At 42.5% G+C, this 22,593-nt stretch overlaps 1 protein-coding gene across 5 annotated transcripts in view; it reads right to left on the bottom strand.

Moving 5' to 3' along the window:
• ASL (argininosuccinate lyase) overlaps positions 1-22,593 on the bottom strand; it is a 70,580-nt gene that overhangs the window by 12,556 nt on the left and 35,431 nt on the right. For all 5 annotated transcript variants that reach the window (XM_077296376.1, XM_077296381.1, XM_077296380.1 and 2 more), the window contains 7 exons: positions 14,558-14,655; positions 9,428-9,505; positions 9,193-9,270; positions 6,796-6,848; positions 3,959-4,021; positions 3,514-3,628; positions 2,615-2,699 (listed from right to left, as the gene is read on the bottom strand). In XM_077296376.1, coding sequence (XP_077152491.1) covers positions 2,615-2,699; positions 3,514-3,628; positions 3,959-4,021; positions 6,796-6,848; positions 9,193-9,270; positions 9,428-9,505; positions 14,558-14,655 — 570 coding nt within the window. The remainder of the gene's footprint in view (positions 1-2,614; positions 2,700-3,513; positions 3,629-3,958; positions 4,022-6,795; positions 6,849-9,192; positions 9,271-9,427; positions 9,506-14,557; positions 14,656-22,593) is intronic.

Below are 22,593 nucleotides of genomic sequence, written 5' to 3' on the forward strand. Positions count from 1 at the left end.
CGAAAACGCATACACAACACAACCCATTGAATTCGATGGGATTCCGCAATGCTGTGCTAATGCTGCATATTTTTCCGCGGCGGAATCGCATGTAGGAAAAATACGCAGCATGCTCAGTCTTTATGTGGAATCGCGGCGATTCCTCACACATAGGAATGCATTGATCCGCTTACTTCTCGCATGGGGCTATGCCCACCATGCGCAAAGTAAGCGGATCATGTGCGGATGGTACCCGGGTGTGGAGGAGAGGAGACTCTCCTCCAGGCCCTGGGAACCATATATCTGTATAAAAAAAAGAATGAAAATAAAAAATAGTTATATACTCACCTTCTGGCAGCCCCCGGATCCAGCCCAGGCCTTAGCGATGCTCCCAGTAGCTCCCGTTCCCAGTAATGCCTTGCGACAATGACCTGAGATGACTTAGCGGTCTCGCGAGATGTTACGTCATCTGGGGTCATTGTCGCGAGGCATCGCTGGGAACAGGAGTTGCCGGGAGAATCGCGAGGATCAGGAAGGCTGCGGGGGCCGCCGTAAGGTGAGAATATCACAATTTTTTATTTTTACATTATATCTTTTTACTGTTGATGCCGCATAGGCAGCATCAATAGTAAAAAGTTGCTCACACTTGTCAAACACTATGTTTGACAAGTGTGACTAACCTATCAATCATTTTTCCAAGCAATGCGACAGATCGCTAATTACGCTTGCAAAACGCTAGTGTTTAGCGGGAATACGCATGCCAATTCCGCATGCGTATTTCCCATGGCAGGGAGTTGCGGAATTTCCAAGGAAATTTCCGCGGCAATTCCGCAACGTGTGCACATAGCCGAAGTAAGATTTCAGTAGAAGGCCTAGTGGCCAGTGTGAAATTATTTTTTAATATAGGTAGTAATGAGCCAAAGAAGAAATAAAATAAAACATATTACAGGTTAGGTCATTTTCCAATGACGCATTCCCTATACAGTGTTGAGAACTATACGGCACTCCCGGAGTGTGAAGAGGTGCCCAAGTAGGGTTCCAATCCGTATGTAGTATAGTAGACAAAACCTGGCACTCTTAAGGTTTGCAGTGAAGGATAACTTGTTTAAAGGGAACCTGTCACCAGGTTTAGCTAATATGAGATGTGGCCATCACCTTTCAGGGCTGATATAGAGCATTCTATAGTGCTGTGTATCTGCCCCCAACCCAACCTGGAAGACAAGAAAAATAACTTTTATTATACTCACGTGCGGGGCGGTCCGGTAGGAGGTGTGTCACTCTTCTTGGTCCAGTGCCTCCCATCTTCTTGCAATGCCTTCCTCCTTCTTGGTTCTTGTGGATGACCCATACCTGCATCATCCACACAGTCTCCCCGGCATCGCGCTCCTGCACAGGTGTACTTCTCTAACCTGTTCAGGGCACAGTAAAGAAATTTTGTGCGCAGGCATTGGGAAAGGTCAGAGAGGCCCAGAGCCTACACACTGCAGGACTTTGCTATGCCCTCAACAGGGCAGATAAGTGCGCATACGCAGGAGCGTGATGCCGGGGAGCCTGTGTGGATGACATAGGGATGCGTCATCCACACGAACCATATAGAAACACACAAGAAGGAGGACGACGATCATAAGAATATGGGAGGCGCAGGACCAGGAAGAGCGACACCCCTCGGACCAGAACGCCCCAAGATGAGTATAATAAAAGTTATTTTTCTTCTCTTACAGGTCCAGTTGGGGGCAGATATACAGAATTATAGAATACTGTATATCAGCCCTCAAAGGCGGTGACTGTAAGTCGTATCAGGCAAACCAGGTGTCAGGTTCCCTTTAAACAAGTTATCCTTCACTGCAAACCTTATGAGTGCCAAGTTTTGTCTACTATACTATTTACGGATTGGAACCCTACAGGAGTGCCATATTGTTTTCAACACTGTTTAGGGAATATGTCATTAATAGGCAATCTGTATCAAAATTAACGTTTCAGTTCTACATTTGGACCTTCATCAGAACTGATTGCCAGCAGAGTGTCTGGGTAAAAAGTCTTGCTATAGCGATGGGTGCTGCGACGCACGTTGCTCTGGTATAGCACCATTGCAAACCTCCTGAGTGCCAAGTTTTATCTACTACATTCCCTATAAAGGCCATATAATTGCAGATGAAAGTGAAGGAAATTTTTGGTCAGTCCTGGTGGGCTAACTAATTAGTCTACTGTGTGAGCTGGTGCTATAAGATTGTCAACTGGCATCAATATTCATGAATTAGAAGGAAGTTGCCAGACCCTTTAGGATATCCTTCTTTTCTGTTAGATTTTGCCAATATACTCCATGGCACCGTTCACAAAGAGCAATAGCTCACATAACCCCTTTCCCACTCACAGTCAGTCTAGCACAGATACACCAGGACAACTGATCTATCAATAAGTAGGAGTGAGAGAAGAAACCAAAGTACCCAAGCACATAAGTGTAGGAAGAATGTAAAAAGGAGTGTGCCAACGGTTATCAATATATTATTGAAACTAGGATAAGGATGCAGTGTTATATGAAAATAACTGTAGTATCTACATTGCAAGCATGTGTCCCACCACAACTATGTAAAGGTTATACACAGAAATATTGTAGTGATAAGTCTATTGCTCATACTCGGCCAAAGACACGTCCAGCTTTGCTGCGGATTAGTTCCAAACTGTCCGGGTTCTTCTTCTGAGGCATTAAACTACTCCCAGTACTGGGGAGAAATAAGATGAAAATTTAAGTATTAATTTTTATGATGTATGCACCACACTTCACAGCATTAAAAAGTTGTCAAATCTCCTTAAAGGGAAGCTGTCAGTTGATTCATGCTGATTAAACTTCAGGCAGGGACAGGCTCGCTTATTGTAGGCAACTATGTTTTATTCTGATTCCCTGCAGTGTTTCCGAAAAAATGTACCTAAGAAGGGGATAAACAGTCACCAAGGGGGGTTTCCACTGTCTTCTGCACTACCGGCTAATAGACAAATAAAGGAGAATTTCTCGATTCCAGATAGCAGAATAAAGAAATTTCACTGCAGTTTGTAGGTCTTTAAGGGAATTTTTCAGCAGTATTTTTTGTTATATAATCTGAGAGCACCATAATGTAGGAGCAGAAACCATTATTTTCAGGGATGTGTCTCTTACTCGACTGTCTTTTTCTGTTTCAATACAATCAGTGTTTAATCAGCAGGAGATTATCACTATAGGAGAACTGGCCTCGTGCCTTCTAGTCCAACCATGCCCCCAGCACTGATTAGCACCTCTCTCACTATACAATGTACACAGAAAGCTGTGGTGTAGGTGGAATTATACACAGCTCAACATCTGAGCCCTGCTAGATCTGCATCAGAGAACACTATGACTCTATCTTAACTACTGCAACCAATAAACTAAGCAGTAAATTGCTGGAATAAGGGTCTCTGTCCCTACCTTATGGTGCTGTCAGATTGCATAGCACATCCTGAGGACAGATCATCTTTAAAATGGTAAGTGCTGGTAATATGGTATGCTATGTATAAACCACCAACCTGTAAGAGTCAGAGAGGGTAACAAAGCTGAACTCCTTAGTGCTGTAAATAATAAGATCTTCGGACATCTTACTAAGGTGAGTCATGCACAGAGAGGCCCAGAAAAGAAATTCCGCTGAAACCAAATCAGATGTATTTTGAGTGAATAGTGGCAAAGCGTGCGGCTCAGCGTATGTCAGCCGTGGCTTTCCTACACTTGTTCTAACATAATTGTACAAGCACAACAACTTTTGTAATACATTGTCATAATGAGACCTCCACTCTGTCTTATGGAGAGAGGTAGTTACACAATAAATCATCTGTAGATCCTTTTATATGTATATATTACAGAACAAACCTTCTCTGCTCCTGTTTTACAAACTTACAGAAATTAAACCAATAGAAAACTATTTCATATGTATATCTAAAGTATTTAGATTTTTAGAGAAAAATGTGTTGGTTTTACCTATAAAGTCTCGCTCACTGGTGGCATCCATGCTGTTCAGGCTCATTGAGTCAAATTTAAGTTCTGTCGATAATAAGTTTACGAATTTAGATTCTTTAAGTTCAACACAGTTTATCATAAAGATGGCAGGTGAATAATGCTAACCACTTGAAGAGCTGATTTAATTCCTTAAAGGGCCACTGTCACCCCCCCCCCAGCCGTTATAAACTAAAAGAGCCACCTTGTGCAGCAGTAATGCTGCATTCTAACAAGGTGGCTCTTTTAGTTTTAGGTTCAAGTATACCCAAAATAAAGCGTTTTGATACTTAGCCACAATACCCGTCTCTAGCCAGGGAGGCGGGTCCTCACTCCCCAGCTTGAACCGCTACTCTGCCGTCACTCCAATCTTCAGGGGCTTTCGTCGCCGCCCCCTCAGCGCTGTTTACGCTTCAAAACCGGCGCCTGCGCTGTGTACTACTGTGCTGCGCAGGCGCAGTGAGCTCTGGCCATCTGACATCACAGCCAGGTTTGCAGATTGCGCCTGTACGGCCGCCCTGCTTGTGAATCCCAGCCCCGCACTCTGCATAATGCATAACACAGTGCGGGGCTGGGATTCCAAAGGTGGGTGGCCGCACTGCCCGCACAGGCGCAGTCTGCAAGCCTGGCTGGGACGTCAGACGGCCAGAGCTTACTGCGCAGCACAGTAGTACACAGCGCAGGTGCCGGTTTTGAAACGTAAACAGCGCTGAGGGGGCGGTGCCGAAAGCCCATGAAGATTGGAGTGACGGCAGAGTAGCGGTTCAAGCTGGGGAGTGAGGACCCGCCTCCCTGGCTAGAGACCGGTATTGTGGCTAAGTATCAAAACGCTTTATTTTGGGAATACTTGAACCTAAAACTAAAAGAGCCACCTTGTTAGAATGCAGCATTACTGCTGCACAAGGTGGCTCTTTTAGTTTATAACGGCTGGAGGGGGTGACAGTGGCCCTTTAAGGGGTTATCCCACAAACAAAATACATTTAATCAATAGATCATGGAATAAAAATATGTTCAACAATTGGATGTGTAAAAAAATGTTCCTGTGCTGAGATAATCTTATAAATGTGCCCCTGCTGTGTACTGTGTAATGGCCGTGTCTGACCGTACAGGAACATGGTCTGATCATACCACAGCTCCTGGGCAGGGGGGAAGCAAAAGAGAGTATACAGACAGGACAGCATGAGGTCACAGATCCACACTAGAAATGATTCTGTTAAATTAAAGATGTTCTCCGGGGAAAACACATTATCATATATCTATATGATAAGTGATAACTTGTTGATCAGTGAGGGTCCGATCGCTGGGACCTGCACTGATCAGCACACGGGGGAATTTTTATCCCTGTTAGAATAGCGAAGCAAAGCGCATGCTTTGATTGATGCTACATTCATTCCAAGCATTCTAGAGTATTCTGCTTGGATAATTATTCTTTAAATTTGTTAACTTATAAAAAAGGAGATTATAGAGAAATTATAAAGCTGAGTATCTCAGGTTTATAACACCTAGGTCCCATTTCATAAAGGCTGTCGATTTTCTATCCGGTCTTGATGAGGGGACGTGGTGGAGTCAGACGCTCCTGATTCATGAAAAGGTGCACAATTCTTCATAAATCTGGAGCGTCTGACGAGTGGCGTGTGCCTCAGTAGGCCACGCCAGAAATCTCAATCCAGTCAGGAGGTGGAGTGAGATTTCTGTCATGAGTTGGACGAGCTGTGGCGTCACCCCACCACTACGCCCTCCCTGCCTTGCCTCAACTCAACCCTTTTCAGCAACTGGGAGATACTGGCATGAAGACGCCAACATTTTGCCACTCTTAAAAGCTTTTACAACACTTTTTGGTGTAAAAGCTTTGATGAATTGGGGCCCATGTTTGCACATAACTTATTAAGACTACTCCTCCTGTCAGAGCATGGACTAGTTACCAGTATCCACAACAATGATCAATAGAGTAGCTTAGAAATAGAATCACTTATTGCGTAAGGGATGCCAAATATAAAGCGCTAATCTATATATAAAAATTATTATTATTATCTATCTGCCCAGAGCCTTTAGTTTACATCTATGCTGCTGATAGTTTGGAGCTGTGCTTTCAGTATGCATTTCCCATGCAAAGAGTATATGGCTAATTAAATTAAATACTTTGTCGCTAATGGCCTCAATAGTGAGACTGAACGATTTGCATTCTAAACATAGAAGGAAATATGGTTCAATGCGTTTAATGCCAAATTAATGAAGGAAATAAAAAACTTAATTATCTAATAACCAGAGTTGCAGTGTTACGGCTATATGTTATTTTGCAGAAGAATAACGTGGTAAACCACAAGTACCATTGCAACTCCAACGTCAATCTGCTCCTCCAGTGATAACGCACTGGAGAAAGTGGGACAGCTTGAAATTCTATCCTCGGTGTAAGCCTCTGTACACAAGGAATACTATAAGTGCCATTGTGGATATCATACTGAAGGCAAGCACTGGATTTTGGAACTCCACCTTTATGAGGCAAAGATACAAATGGATGGATAATGGCAATCAGGGCAGATAGGTGAGCGACTGGAATATGGCTTCTTAAGTATAGACTACTGTCATACTGATGACTAGTATATGGTTTGACAGAAGGATTAGTCTAAAAAGTCTCTAATAATTTGGGTGCAAGACTACCAGGAAAGTGACTATTTAGATAATTAGGCATGTGGATCTACAATTATTTTAATAAATCTGATATTATTAGCTGTTGTGACAGGGCCAGGAGGACCATCAAAATTTGTGATCCAGTTTCCACTAAATCTATACTGTACATAAAAGAAAAAATAATAAAATTGTACCTTTACGAAGAAGTTCTCTGTCTATTCCTAAGGGATTTCCAGCTATTGCGCCACTGAAGGAGAAAAAAATAGAATGAATAAGCAACCGATCCTTATTTAAAAAGGTATGTCCATCTTAGCAATCATTTTTGTTATCATCCAACGCATCAAAAATTAAAAAATAGTACAATATGAAAATCTTGATTAAAAATAGCAAAATTATATGTAGTATAATCCTGAAGTTATAATTCTTTACTTCTCTCTCCTACTGTTTTTCAGGGAATAATTGTCCTGGTTTTCACTGCTATCTCTGACTAGCTGTAAAACTGGCCAACTTTTGGTCAATTGAACTACTATGGATGTCACTTTGGTGACTTTGGTTACTTTTCACAGTATGGCTTTACTGATGTGACTTCACACCTAGTGTGCTTCTTAGGTTTGGGAGGCTTAGACACTGGCTCATTGTTAGTCAGTGTCTCTCCAATGGCTTTTGCTCTTGACTTTTCGGGCTTTAAAAGCAGGCAGTATACGCATGTCCAGCTGCTGAAATGAAGGGGTATATGGCTGTCTGCTACTAACTACTACAAGAACTAATTCCACATTTAACCTAGTGGATCAGGCATAGATGAAGCTATGAGGAACAGGCAATGGAGGAGTATCCCATCCACATAGGGAGAGACCTAACCAAGCACACCCTGTCTGATCATGAAAAACCACTGGCTTGGCTGGTGGTTTAACACCTGTTGACAAACCTAGTGTCTGCATTCACTGACAGAATTATAGACCATTCCAATCCATCAATTTGGCAGCTAGGAAAGAAATGGGTCCCAGGTGGGATTACCACCAGAGATAAGACATTTATTTGGATTAAATGTCATTCATGGGAAAACACCTTGTACGTAGTTCCCAGAAAGGTTGGTAACATTATAAGAGCTCCTGAGTGCTGACCCAATAAATTTATTGCGGGGACCCATCGTTGCCCAATAGATGCAGCGGCCGCAACCAGAATAAGGGGTGGCCGATCCCTACTTTCTATTTAATGCTATGTAGCAAGTGATGTAGCAATGGATGTGAGTTAGAAGGGTTAGCATTACTGCCGTGATGAGGCCACTGCTAGTGACTTCTTCAAGAGGGTTTTTCAAAAATACAACTTTATGGGCTTCCTTTAGGGCCACAGTATATATGATGATGTCATTAGGGTGATGATGATATGAAAACAGGAATGATGTGACAGGGGGCTCGAAACCATAATGTCAGTGACATTGCCTAATGTGTCCTATTTTAAGAACCCAGAATGACTAGCATTGATGGCACAGATGACTGAGAAGAGTAGTTGGGGGGCTGGAGTGTGGTGACCTCACAAGTGGTGTCTTCCCTATAAACTGAATGTCAGTGACGTGGGGTCCCCCCTTTAAGGCTCCATAGAAAATATGTTGTCATTGTCTCGCTAATTATCGGAAGGGTGGAGGCATTTCAGGGAAACCGGCTGGCGAGTTCCCATAACAGCATAAGAATTTAAGATTACATTACAGGGTGGTGTTCTCAGATGGATAACAATGTAAATTTAGGAACTGCCAGTGGCACTGCCTGATGTGTCCCCACAAAAGATGGCGATGTCAAAGATAGGAGAGTGATGTGCAGAAACAACATAAGGTGTATAACATAAGGCCAAGAGGAATTAGAAAAAAATAACTATTTTGTTATGGCAGATAAAGCTCTTGAGTTTACAGGGGATGGATGCTGTACTGATCTCGAATAAGCTGCCCTCTTTATCGTCTGTGTTCCTCCAGAAGTAGTATCCACCACAGCATACAAAAGTCTTGTCTCATTCAAATGCTTTTCACTTTCCAAATTTATTAACTATACAGTACTATTAGCCAACACATATACACTAAATGGCCCCTTTATTAGATATCCACCTAGCAGCATGTTGGACCTCCTTTTCTGTTAAAATCATTCTGCAGGAATATCAGCCTATACGGACACGGTAACTTCTCTAATTAAGTGGTTCAAACCCAAGAAGGACAACATCTGCAAGGAGTTTGTATGTTCTCCCCGTTTTGCGTGGGTTTCCTCCGGGTTCTCCGGTTTCATTCCACATTCCAAAGACATACTGATTATTCCAGACCTTCCCATGTATCCCAGTTACATTTGTACGTGTATTTTTCATGAACATTGCATTGGTGACCTGTGTTCATGCTTCTGAGAAGGAAGCAAAGCTGAACTTTAGGATCCTAAAAAAGCATCAAAAACCTGCGTTTTTGACGATGCTTAGTTTCTGCCAAGAGTGCAGGTTTTGCTGCAGAAAAAAACCCCCTAATAATCACCTAGTGTGAACATAGCGTAAAGGTGCACGATTAACTTGGTTGCAAATGCATTTCATTCAAAATAATAGTACGGTAATAATAATTACTTTACCTTCCTAGGGGTAAAATATTGATTCTCTTCTGTATCTCCCCAAGTCTCTCAGCATCCCTACATAATGCCACAGCATGGCTGAGAAATAAGGAAAAAAATAATTACCAATATTAATTATGGCTAGAATTATATATATAATGTAACTAAAAATCATGGCTTCTGTAAGAAAAGACACAGTCAGGTGAGGGGCACATGAGTTGTATGAAGCCGAGATTAAGGAAAAACAGTCCGATACCTTAGTATCCAATGACTCCATCGAATAGGCTGTGCTCTCTGCATGTGAGTATACCCAGGGAATAAAATATCAACCTCTCTGTATTAAAAAAAAAAAGAAAAGCAAAATGTTTGAGCTGCGTAGAAAAACCTATAAAATAAATACTGAAAATAATAAAAATTATAATCTCATAATATTTAATAGGATGCAACTAAAACTTTTTTTAGAGACTCCTGTCGTGTCATGGTCTTACTGGCCAGTGGCACTGTTTTCTTCCTTTATGGGCTAGGTTTTGTCAGAGTGGTCTGCAGAGATTCCCAGCTACTGTTCTCTAAAGCAGTCTTTATAGTAGTGTTAGTTACAATCCCTGTATAGACATGTAGATTATAGGAAGCTGAATAAAATGATATCTTGATATCGGCAATCTGATGTCTTATTCAAGAGAAATGCACATTTTTATTACATACAAATGAGCGGTTGTGATCTATGAACAGACATATCTGTATGGAAATCTGCCTTCAGAGCGTATTTTAAATGAAAAGGGATGTTACCAGTGTGAGACATGCAATGACTGACACTTTGCTCTCATAATCACACACAGCTCTGCAGTGAGATCAGAACTAACACAGTACAGCAGAACTAACACAGTACAGCGGAGCTAACACAGTACAGCAGAGCTAACACAGTACAGCAGAGCTAACAAAGTACAGCAGAGCTAACACAGTACAGCAGAGCTAACATAGTACAGCAGAGCTAACACAGTACAGCAGAGCTAACAAAGTACAGCAGAGCTAACAGTACACCAGAGCTAACACAGTACAGCAGAGCTAACACAGTATAGCAGAAGTGATCTTTGTCTCATTACAAAAACATTCATAGCTGTCCTCTCACAGTGGTTCAGATTCCATCTCACAGGCAGCCAGTATAGGGGAAGGACAGTATAGCAGAGATGACAGTGCTGTAAGAAAACAACTGCAAAAGTTCTTGAAATCCCCCAATAGTTGGCTAAAAGGGGGCTCATGGGAATATAGTCCTGAGAGTTGTTTTCTAGAACCTGTTATAAAAGTTTGCCAACCATAGCTTTCTTCTTCTGAGTTACATTAAGGTTCAAGAAAAGGGCGGGAGAAAACTGCCCAGGTTACTGGGCAGAATATATATACCTGAAGATGGTTTTCCAGCGTGAATCTGGATCTTATGGATTGGAGGAACAGTTGCCAGGCGGTTTCTGGCTGTATTTTACCCTGGGCACAGCAGAGTTGATGTCATTCTGACAGGAAACTGAAGAAAACTCACCCACCCTCTTTTACTCAACTTCTGTCACTTTTGCTTTATTGAAGGGAGGTAACACACAACCTCCTGGCTTGGTGGTTTGTATGGAATATGTAATGGATGGCGACTCGAGTCGAGTAAGGACTGAGTCATTATCATTGTTATATTATTATAAAGTTTTGTTGGTTTAATCGGCTACTATTTAATCATTATCCTTAATAAAGCACTGCAGCCTTTTTTAGCCAACCAGTTGTTGAGTCTTTTATGTATGATTGTTTAATTAGAATTACTGTATCATTTAATAGAATAAGTCCTTACATTCCCATATTGTGTTTGTAATGAGACAAGGTTCAACTCTGCTGTACTGTGTTGGTTACAATCAGGTACAGCTCTGCAGTAGAGCTTCCAGCACTATGAGAGAACAACTGCTGCTGCAAATGTGTGTTAATGAGGCAAAAGTCACTTCTGCTGTACTGTGTTACTTCTGATACATGAGGGTTGTTATGTGTTCCCCAGGATGTGCACAGAAACATACTAAACCCACTAGAGAGCATTGTAATTAGTCACAGCTGTGATTACAATGCAAAATAAAAGAGAATGTAGACCAGTGGAAATCTGTGCTTTGGTCTGATGAGTCCAAATTTGAGATCTTTGGTTCCAACCACCGTGTCTTTGTGCGATGCAGAAAAGGTGAACGGATGGACTCTACATGCCTGGTTCCCACCGTGAAGCATGGAGGAGGTGTGATCGTGTGGGGGTGCTTTGCTGGTGACACTGTTGGGGATTTATTCAAAATTGAAGGCATACTGAACCAGCATTGCTACCACAGCATCTTGCAGCGGCATGCTATTTCATACAGTTTGCGTTTAGTTGGACCATCATTTATTTTTCAACAATGACTGCAAACACACATCCAGGCTGTGTAAGGGCTACTTGACCAAGAAGGAGAGTGATAGGGTGCTACGCCAGATGACCAGGTCTCCACAGTCACCAGACCTGAACCCAGTTGAGATGCTTGGGGTGAGCTGGACCGCAGAATGAAGGCAAAAGGGCCAACAAGTGCTAAGTATCTCTGGGAACTCCTTCAATATTGTTGGAAGACCATTCCCAGTGACTACCTCTTGAAGCTCATCAAGAGAATGCCAAGAGCTTGCAAAGTAGTCATCAAAGCAAAAGGTGGCTACTTTGAAGAATCTAGAAAATAAGACATAATTTCAGTTGTTTCAAACTTTTCTGTTAAGTATATAATTCCACATGTGTTGATTCATAGTTTTGATGCCTTCAGTGTGAATGTACAATTTTCATAGTCATGAAAATACAGAAAAACCTTTAAATGAGAAGGTGTGTCCCAACTTTTGGTCTGTACTGTATGTAAGTATATATATATATATATATATATATATATATATATATATATATATATATATATATATATATACACAGGGGTTGGACAAAATAATGGAAACACCTAACGTTTTGGCATCATAATCTTCGAACATGTTATAAACATGCAAACCGTGACATATGGTAATGTTTTGTAGTTGATTATTTGTGTTATGTGATATGTGTATGTAAATTAACTGTTTGATTTTTTGATTTGCATAATTGTAAGAACATTGATGAGAACCTGATACCAATGGCAGACCTCTCGGATTTTCAAAAAAAGCCAAATTGTTGGTGCCTTCATGGCAGGTGCCAGTGTAAAAGAAAGTGCCCGAATGCTTGGCGTGTCAAGAGGTACTGTCTCCAAAGTAATGACTGCGTTTGAAAGAGAAGGAAAAACGTCCCCAGCAAAGCACAGGTTCGGCTGAAAGTCAAAGTTGACTGAGAGAGACCGTCGGACTCTAAAGCGAATTGTGAGAGAGGATCGCAAGACCACGGCTCCAAAAATCACTGCTGAGCTCAATGAACACCTACAGAACCCAGTTTCCACGAAAACTGTTCGTCGGGAGCTGCACAAATCTGGATTCCACGGAAGAGCTGCAATTAGAAAACTGCCGCTCTCAATGACAAATGTTTCCAAGCGTTTAGAGTGGTGCAGAAACCTCCAGAATTGGTCTCTCGAGCAGTGGAAACATGTGATATTCTCAGACGAATCATCGTTTACCCTATTTCCGACCTCCGGCCGAGTGTACGTTTGGAAACAGCCGAAAGAAGCATTCTATCCAGACTGCCTTAAACCGTAAAACATGGTGCAGGTTCTGTGATGATCTGGGGTGCTATTTCGTGAAGATCCGCCAGGCCAATGATATCCCTTCATGGAAGAATTAACAGCCAAGATTATTTAGTCATTTTGGGCGACCAAGTGCATCCAATGGTTCAAGCACTGTTCCCGGAGGGGAACACCATCTTTCAGGATGATAATGCACCAATTCATACAGCTAGAATCGTTAAAGCATGGCACGAGGAACATTCTAATGAAGTTGAGCATCTCATCTGGCCCCCACAATCCCCAGACCTCAACATTATTGAGCATTTATGGTCGATTTTAGAGATTCATGTAAGACGTGGATTTCCGCTGCCATAGTCGCTCAAAGAACTGGATGGTGTTTTAACTGCAGAATGGGCTAAAATTCCTTTGGAAACAATTCACACCTTGTATGAATCCATACCCCGGAGAATTGAGGCTGTAATCGCCGCAAAAGGTGGACCTACACCAGATTAAACTAACCTTTGTTGATGTTTCCAGGTGTTTCCATTATTTTGTTCAACCCCTGTGTATATATATATATATATATATATATATATATATATATATGTATATATATATAGATAGATACACACAGAATTATGAAAAATATTTGCTCGACAGCCTATGGCCCTAATGTGGCTTGAAATGTATGGTATTTTTCACCATATCAGTCATCTTTTATCACATGCACTTGATCATATCATGGAAGGTAAATGCATTTGGTGGTTAAATGGAGAAAAGATGGGAACTCTATGCAGGTATTTCTCTGCCATAGACTTTGGGGTGGAATGTCTCAAGGGTAGGCAGTTCTTCATATCTATTTATGCCAATGACAGAATGAAATACAATTCTGTTGCTCAGGTATACTGTACATGTGACATCAAAAGAGAATTTGCTTTACAGAGTACAAGGACAAATCAATTACACTGCAAGAAGAAAGAGTCAATGGGCCAGGAAGTATGTTGCAAGAGAAGGTCACTAACCCTATGATTACAGACAGTGGTCCTTCATTTCACAATCTTGCCATGTGATGGCAGGTAATCCAATAAATAGCAAAAAAACAGCCAACAGATAAGTTCCTGAGCCATAATGCAAAATTTCTAGCTGGGTCACTACCTACAATTTGACTTTATGCCCCCTCTGACAACAGACCTGGGTGTAACTGAAACCTCTCCACTAGAACTATCATAAGGGGAGACATAATTAAACATTAAGAATAGACAACATTTGAAGTTTCCCATATATTGCTCTTTTGCTATAAGAGCTATCATTTGTTTGGCAGAAATAATTGTTATTTTTACTCAAACCATATGGGAAATTAATGATAATAAATGGGGGAACTCATTACAATTTACATTTTAAAAAATACATTTAATTGCACAATAAATCAGAATATTGTTTACCCCAAGGCAGTGAGCCCAAATACCATCAGTATCATATGTGTGCATCCAGTCCTTTGCCTGTAGCAAGAGAATGAATGAGTGGCTGCATTACAGCTCCCTGTTCCCAGGGAAAACTCATAGGAGTGTGTGGAAGTATCCAACATGGCTGATCCTCCTTTTTTCTGCAATTTCACATTCAACATTGTTTGCTGGACCCCATATACATTAGATTGTCAAAATTGACAACTTTTGTTTACGCGCAATCAGGCAACCCCCAACATTGAAATTACATCAGAATTCTTGACTTACATTGCTGCCCTGTCAACCATAGTCCGGATAAGACGAGTCAGATGCAGGTATAAAACAGAGCAAGAATCCCGTAGCCATAATCTCATGTCAGTCACAACCTAAAGTGAAAAATAAAAACATCACCACAAACTGGAATTTACAATAGCAAAAAAAAAAAAAAGTTAAATATGACCAATGTCCATCAGGTTAAATCTAATTTTTTCTTGCATTGTTGATCTAGAGACAAACGTGTCTCTTTAAAGAGATTTTAAAGGCAATCATGGGATTAATCTGCAAGTTAAAAGTGTTCTGACACCATGCAGCACCGGCACTGAGAGCCCCACTGCTGGGAGAAAATGAACTTTATTTTTTTAACTCAGATAGATTTTTATTAAGAATAATATCACAGTATTCATAATACAATAATACTTTCATTTTAGGTTTTAACAGAAACAAAACCCAACATCCCCCACTTATCCCACTTCATCCCATCCCATTTAGACAGCTCACTGTCCTACATTAACATATCCTTCAAAGATGCAGATTAGCCATTATCCCAAACCGTAACCATGTAGCCAGTACTTCCTCCAGATAGAGGCCCCCAAAGCCTTTCCCCTCTTATCCGCCTTCTAGTCCATTTCCAGCCAAGGGGTCCACAATTTGTCAAACACCCCCATTTTCCAGAGCAAGACCATGCTTCACATATTTAAGATATTCTCCTCTTGAAGGCGGTTCCTCTTTTATCCAGTTCCTCGCTATTACCTTTCAAGCCACATATATTAATCTAGCGATTGCTATTTTCAGGGTGTTATCCACTTTAATTTTGTCTACATAACCCAGCAAACAAACCACCGGTTCCCTTGGTACAACACATCTATAAGCTCCTTCCACACGACTCAGAACCACCAACTAAAAACCAGCCAGTCTTGGACACGTCCACATCATGTGAAATATTCCAGCATTTTCATTCTTGCACCTCGGGCATTCAGAATTAGCTCGCAACCCTGCCTTATACAAAACATCCGGAGACTTACACACTCTGTGTAGAATATAGAGCTGAGACAGCTTATGAGGTTCACTCAGTGACAATTTTGGTATCCATTCCAACACAGATTCCCATGTTTCATTCTCCAAACGGCCCAGCTCTCTTTCCCATTTTAGCCCTCACATTGATTGGGAATCCCAATAAATAAGTATGTAATAGATCTCTCTATAAGAAGGAAATAAACCCCCCTCGTAGTCCCTTCTCCACACACATATTATAGCACCAAATCTCCTTGAATTTTAAGTCAATCCCCGCTGTTTTGAGCTCCAAACGCGTGCCTCATCTGCGCATACTGATACTCCCCGGAAGCCTTCAGACCATACTCCAATTGCAACTGGGAAAAGGATTTCAGCTCCTGCTGCTCCACTATCTGACAAACATATCGTATTCCCTTGGCCTGTCACTCTGGTAGAACTCCCAATGTCATAAACTCCGGTAAATTACTATTATACCATAACGGAGAAAAACCTGGTCAGACATGTAACCCCACAAATTTGTTTAAATCTACCCCAGAGCTTATGTATCAGAAATATAGTTGGATAAATTTTCCCAAGCGCACCCAAGGATCCATCCTCTAAGCAATGTATCACTGGACATCTTTTCGTTATCTCCTCCATCAATTGCTATACCGTACTGGAAGACGCCTCATGCGCCCAGCCCTTTAAATGTTGGCACTGGGCCACAAGAAAATATATTTCAGGGTTGGGCAAAGCCAATCCTCCATCTTCCTTGGATCACTGAAGTGTCTCCAATCTGATACGAGGATGTTATTTTCCCCATACTAAACTCCTGAATAAGGAGTTAATCTGCTGAAATTTCCCACGTGGTATCCAAATAGGCGTGTTATGAAGAACATATAATATCTTAGGCATCAGAACCATTTTAATGAGATTGACTCAGCCCACCACTGACAAATGTAATTTAATCCAAGCACCCACCTTCGCCTTAAGAGCCCCCAGAACAGGAGTCAGATTCTTATGCAGATAGTCTGCAACCGGCGTAGAGACCCATATCCCCAAATATTTAAATTGATCTACTACCTTAAGTCGCCCTTCATCCCCTACATCGTCAACTTTAAACAAAATTGACTTACTCCAATTTATCATCAACCCTGATAAAGAGACAAATCTCTCAATAAGCCCAATGGCACTTCCCAAGGAAGCAATTGGATCACCCAAAAACAGTAGTATATCATCCGCGTATAGCGCTATCTGACCCATACTTGAACCCAGAGACCTCAGCAGACTGTCGAATTTTGGTGGCCAACGGTTCCACAGCCAAAGCAAACAAAAGAGGGGCGAGTGGACACCCCTGTCTCGTCCCTCTATGTAGCTTTATAGTGTGAGATAGCTCTCCGTTCACCCTAGTTCTAGCCTCTGGTTGCGCATACAGCAGCTGAATTCAGGACAAAAACTGTGAGCCAAAGCCCAAACAGTGTAAGACCAGCCACAAATATCCCCATTCTACACTATCAAAAGCCTTGTGGGCATCTAAGGATGCGATAACTCTCTGACCATGGTTGTCGGCCCTCAGCTGCACATTCATAAAAAGCCTTCTCAGATTAACTGCCATAGATCTGTCAGGCATAAAACCAGATTGATCTGAATGTACCAGCTTGGATATAACACTCGTCAGTTGAATCGCCAACACCCTAGCCAGAAGCTTGACATCCATTGTGAGCAAAGAAATTGGAAGGTATGACTCAAGTTGTCGTAAATCTTTATCCTCCTTCGGAATTACCACTATTATGGCTTCTCTCATGGAAGCTGGCAAAATCCCTCTACTCTTAGCCTCCTCCAAAACCATCCTTAATCTAGGCACTAACACTTCCCCCATACTTTTGTAAACTTCAGCAGGCAACCCGTCCACTCCTGGCGCCTTTCAGTTTGCTATAGACTGTAATGCCCGACACAACTCCTCATCTGTAATAGGTGCCTCTAAACTTTCCCTATCATCATCATCCAACCTAGGCAACTCAAGTCCCTCTAAAAATGCCACTGTGTCTCCCACCGATGTATCCACACGAGATGAGTATACAGTTGTGGCCAAAAGTATTGACACCCCTGCAATTCTGTCAGATAATACTGAGTTTCTTCCTGAAAATGATTGCAAACACAAATTCTTTGGTATTATTATCTTCATTTAATTTGTCTTAAATGAAAAAACACAAAAAGAATTGTCCTAAAGCCAAATTGGATATAATTCCACACCAAACATAAAAAAGGGGGTGGACAAAAGTATTGGCACTGTTCGAAAAATCATGTGATGCTTCTCTAATTTGTGTAAATAACAGCACCTGTAACTTACCTGTGGCACCTAACAGGTGTTGGCAATAACTAAATCACACTTGCAGCCAGTTGACATGGATTAAAGTTGACTCAACCTCTGTCCTGTGTCCTTGTGTGTACCACATTGAGCATGGAGACCAAAGAAGTGTCTGAGGTCTTGAGAAACCAAATTGTGAGGAAGCATGAGCAATCTCAAGGCTACAAGTCCATCTCCAAAGACCTGAATGTTCCTGTGTCTACCGTGCACAGTGTCATCAAGAAGTTTAAAGCCCATGGCACTGTGGCTAACCTCCCTAGATGTGGACGGAAAAGAAAAATTGACAAGAGATTTCAACGCAAGATTGTGCGGATGTTGGATAAAGAACCTCGACTAACATCCAAACAAGTTCAAGCTTCCCTGCAGTCCGAGGGTACAACAGTGTCAACCCGTACTATCCGTCGGCATCTGAATTAAAAGGGACTGTATGGTAGGAGACCCAGGAAGACCTCACTTCTTACCCCGAGACATAAAAAAGCCAGGCTGGAGTTTGCCAAAACTTACCTGAAAAAGCCTAAAACGTTTTGGAAGAATGTTCTCTGGTCAGATGAGACAAAAGTAGAGCTTTTTGGGCAAATGCATCAACATAGAGTTTACAGGAGAAAAAAAGAGGCATTCAAAGAAAAGAACACAGTCCCTACAGTCAAACATGGCGGAGGTTCCCTGATGTTTTGGGGTTGCTTTGCTGCCTCTGGCACTGGACTTCTTGACCGTGTTCATGGCATTATGAAGTCTGAAGACTACCAACACATTTTGCAGCATAATGTAGGGCCCAGTGTGAGAAAGCTGGGTCTCCCTCAGAGGTCATGGGTCTTCCAGCAGGACAATGACCCAAAACACACTTCAAAAAGCACTAGAAAATGGTTTGAGAGAAAGCACTGGAGACTTCTAAGGTGGCCAGCAATGAGTCCAGACCTGAATTCCATAGAACACCTGTGGAGAGATCTAAAAATGGCAGTTTGGAGAAGGCACCCTTCAAATATCAGGGACCTGGAGCAGTTTGCCAAAGAAGAATGGTCTAAAATTCCAGCAGAGCATTGTAAGAAACTCATTGATGGTTACCGGAAGCGGTTGATCGCAGTTATTTTGGCTAAAGGTTGTGCAACCAAGTATTAGGCTGAGGGTGCCAATACTTTTGTCTGGCCCATTTTTGGAGTTTTGTGTGAAATGATCAATGTTTTGCTTCATTCTCTTTTGTGTTTTTTAATTCAAGACAAATTAAATGAAGATAATAATACCAAAGAATTTGTGATTGCAATCATTTTCAGGAAGAAGCTGAGTATTATCTGACAGAATTGCAGGGGTGTCAATACTTTTGGCCACAACTGTAGTTCTGCGTAAAATTCAGTGAAGACTTTCAAGATCTCTGAAGTCTCTGAAACCTTTGTGCCACTCCCCGAAACCAGCGAATGGACAAACGAAGTACTCTTCTGGGCAGAAGCCACCAGCGACAGCATGTGGCCCACAGTCTCCCCCTCCCGGTAATAAGCCAATCTCTGAAATTCCCGTTTCCTCTCTGCCTTTTCCAAAATAATTTTATCCATATGATTTTGAGCTTCTTTTAACCTTTTCCCAGCCTCAGGGGTACCCAGTAAAGCCATCTCACCCTCCGCTGCCCTTAGCCCATCTACCGCTGCTTTCTCTGCCTGCTTTGCCCGCCGCTTACATCTACTAATATCTCTAAACAGCAACCCTCTCAAATACGCTTTCATAGCTTCCCATATTCCCATATATTAAACACAAAAAATTCCTCCACCTCCCGCTTTAAGTTGTCCAGATCCATACTATGCAACCAATTAGGGTGAATCTTCCACTCTCTCCTGCTTATGGCTTGTGTCCCCATCGATCGAAACTCCACCTCAATTGGACTATGATCTGAGAGAGCCCTTGGTAGATACCTCACGTCTCCTACCATTGTGTCTTAAGGCCCCGTCTCACATAGCGAGATCGCTAGCGAGATCGCTGCTGAGTCACAAGTTTTGTGACGCAACAGCGACCTCAGTAGCGATCTCGCTATGTGTGACACGTACCAGCGACCAGGCCCCTGCTGCGAGATCGCTGGTCGTGTCGGAATGGCCTGGACCTTTTTTTGGTCGTTGAGGTCCCGCTGACATCGCTGAATCGGTGTGTGTGACACCGATCCAGCGATGTCTTCACTGGTAACCAGGGTAAACATCGGGTTACTAAGCGCAGGGCCGCGCTTAGTAACCCGATGTTTACCCTGGTTACCAGCGTAAATGTAAAAAAAACCAAACAGTACATACTCACCATCTGATGTCCGTCAGGTCCCTTGCCGTCTGCTTCCTGCTCTGACTGAGTGCCGCCGTACAGTGAGAGCACAGCACAGCAGTGACGTCACCGCTGCGCTCTGCTCTCACTGTACGGCGGCACTCAGTCAGAGCGGGAAGCAGACGGCAAGGGACCTGACGGACATCAGATGGTGAGTATGTACTGTTTGTTTTTTTTGGTAACCAGGGTAAACATCGGGTTACTAAGCGCGGCCCTGCGCTTAGTAACCCGATGTTTACCCTGGTTACCCGGGTGCTGCAGGAGGACTTCGGCATCGTTGAAGACAGTTTCAACGATGCCGAAGTCGTTCCCCTGATCGTTGGTCGCTGGAGAGAGCGGTCTGTGTGACAGCTCCCCAGCGACCACACAACGACTTACCAACGATCACGGCCAGGTCGTATCGCTGGTCATGATCGTTGGTAAATCGCTATGTGAGACGGGGCCTTAACAGTCGATTGCCAAGAGCCATATCTATTCTAGATAGGGTATCATGAGCAGCTGAATAACAAGAATACTCCCTCTCCCCAACATATCTAAAGGTACCTTCACACGAAACGACTTTGTAACGATATCGCTAGCGATCCGTGACGTTGCAGCGTCCTCGCTAGCGATATCGTTTCGTTTGACACGCAGCAGCGATCAGGATCTGCTGTGATGTCGCTGGTCGCTGAATAAAGTCCAGAACTTTATTTGGTCGTCCGATCGCCCTGTATCGTTGTGTTTGAAAGCAAAAGCAACGATACCAGCGATATTTTACACTGGTAACCAGGGTAAACATCGGGTTACCAAGCGCAGGGCCACGCTTAGTAACCCGATGTTTACCCTGGTTACCAGCGTAAAAGTAAAAAAAACAAACAGTACATACTCACCTGCGCGTCCCCCAGCGTCTGCTTCCTGACACTGACTGAGCGCCGGCCCTAAAGTGAAAGTGAAAGCACAGCGGTGACGTCACCGCTCTGCTGTTAGGGCCGGAGCTCAGTCAGTTTCAGGAAGCAGACGCTGGGGGACGCGCAGGTGAGCATGTACTGTTTGTTTTTTTTACTTTTACGCTGGTAACCAGGGTAAACATCGGGTTACTAAGTGCGGCCCTGCGCTTAGTAACCCGATGTTTACCCTGGTTACCCGGGGACCTCGGCATCGTTGGTCGCTGGAGAGCGGTCTGTGTGACAGCTCCCCAGCGATCAAACAGCGACGCTGCAGCGATCGGCATCGTTGTCGCTATCGCTGCAGCGTCGCTTCGTGTGAAGGTACCTTTACTCTCCATAAATCAATCATACCAATCTCCCGAACATAGGTACCAAACGCAGTAATGTGACCTTCAGACCTAGTCTGAATATTTTTATTTCTGTCCCAAAAATCATCACATATATTATTGAGGTCTCCAATAATTAAAAGCGGTATCGTTTAATTTTAATATTGCGACATCGCGCCTGTTTAGATGGCGACTAAATGAATCCCTCATTACGGATCCTGTCACCACCACCCAAATTAAAGAAGAATTAAAGTTCTATTTCCAAACTAATGTAAACGAGGACTCGTCCCCTGGAAACGTGTGGCTAGCCCACAAAAAATTAATTACTGGAACCTTTATCAAACTAGCCGCCAATAAAAAGAAGAATAGATCTGAACTTCAAAACAAATTAGAGGGTAAGCTAGTGAAACTTGAACAAGCAAACCAAATGTCTACCTCCCACTACCTAATTAAACAGATACAAAATACTAAAATGCAATTAAATGCCACGCTTACCAATAGAACTGAGAGGGCTTTAACCTGGACCAGGGCCACCTTTTACAGACAAGCAAACAAACCAAGTAAAATGCTAGCGCGTCAGTTAAGAATAAAAGAATTACTAAATACGGTCCCATCAATTAAAGATACTAAGGGTCGAGTGTCGGCTCATCCTGAAACTATTTACAGGGAATTTTACGAGTACTACCAAAAACTCTACACTTCCCCACAACCCCCTCCCCCATATCTTTTGCAATCCTTTCTACAAAACTTAACACTCCCGAAAATTAGTGAATCTACATCCCAACAACTTCAAGCTAATATAATAGATGAAGAAATACAATACATAATAAAAAATTTGAAAACGGGTAAGGCACCCGGACCCGACGGCCTTACAACTCTCTATTACAAAAAATTTCATGAAACACTCACGCCACATATAAAAAACTTCTGTAACGATCTCCTATCTGGATCCCAAATGCCCCCCGAATTCTACTTTGCGCAAGTGGCTGTGATCCCCAAACCGAAAAAAGACCACCTATTAACTAAGAACTATCGACCCATTTCACTTCTAAATGTAGATCTCAAAATATTCACGTCAATTATTGCCGACAGATTTAATAAAATACTTCCCTCATTAATACACGGAGACCAAGTGGGTTTTATACC

Source organism: Ranitomeya variabilis, chromosome 3, assembly GCF_051348905.1.
Source record: "Ranitomeya variabilis isolate aRanVar5 chromosome 3, aRanVar5.hap1, whole genome shotgun sequence".
Taxonomy (NCBI): domain Eukaryota; kingdom Metazoa; phylum Chordata; class Amphibia; order Anura; family Dendrobatidae; genus Ranitomeya; species Ranitomeya variabilis.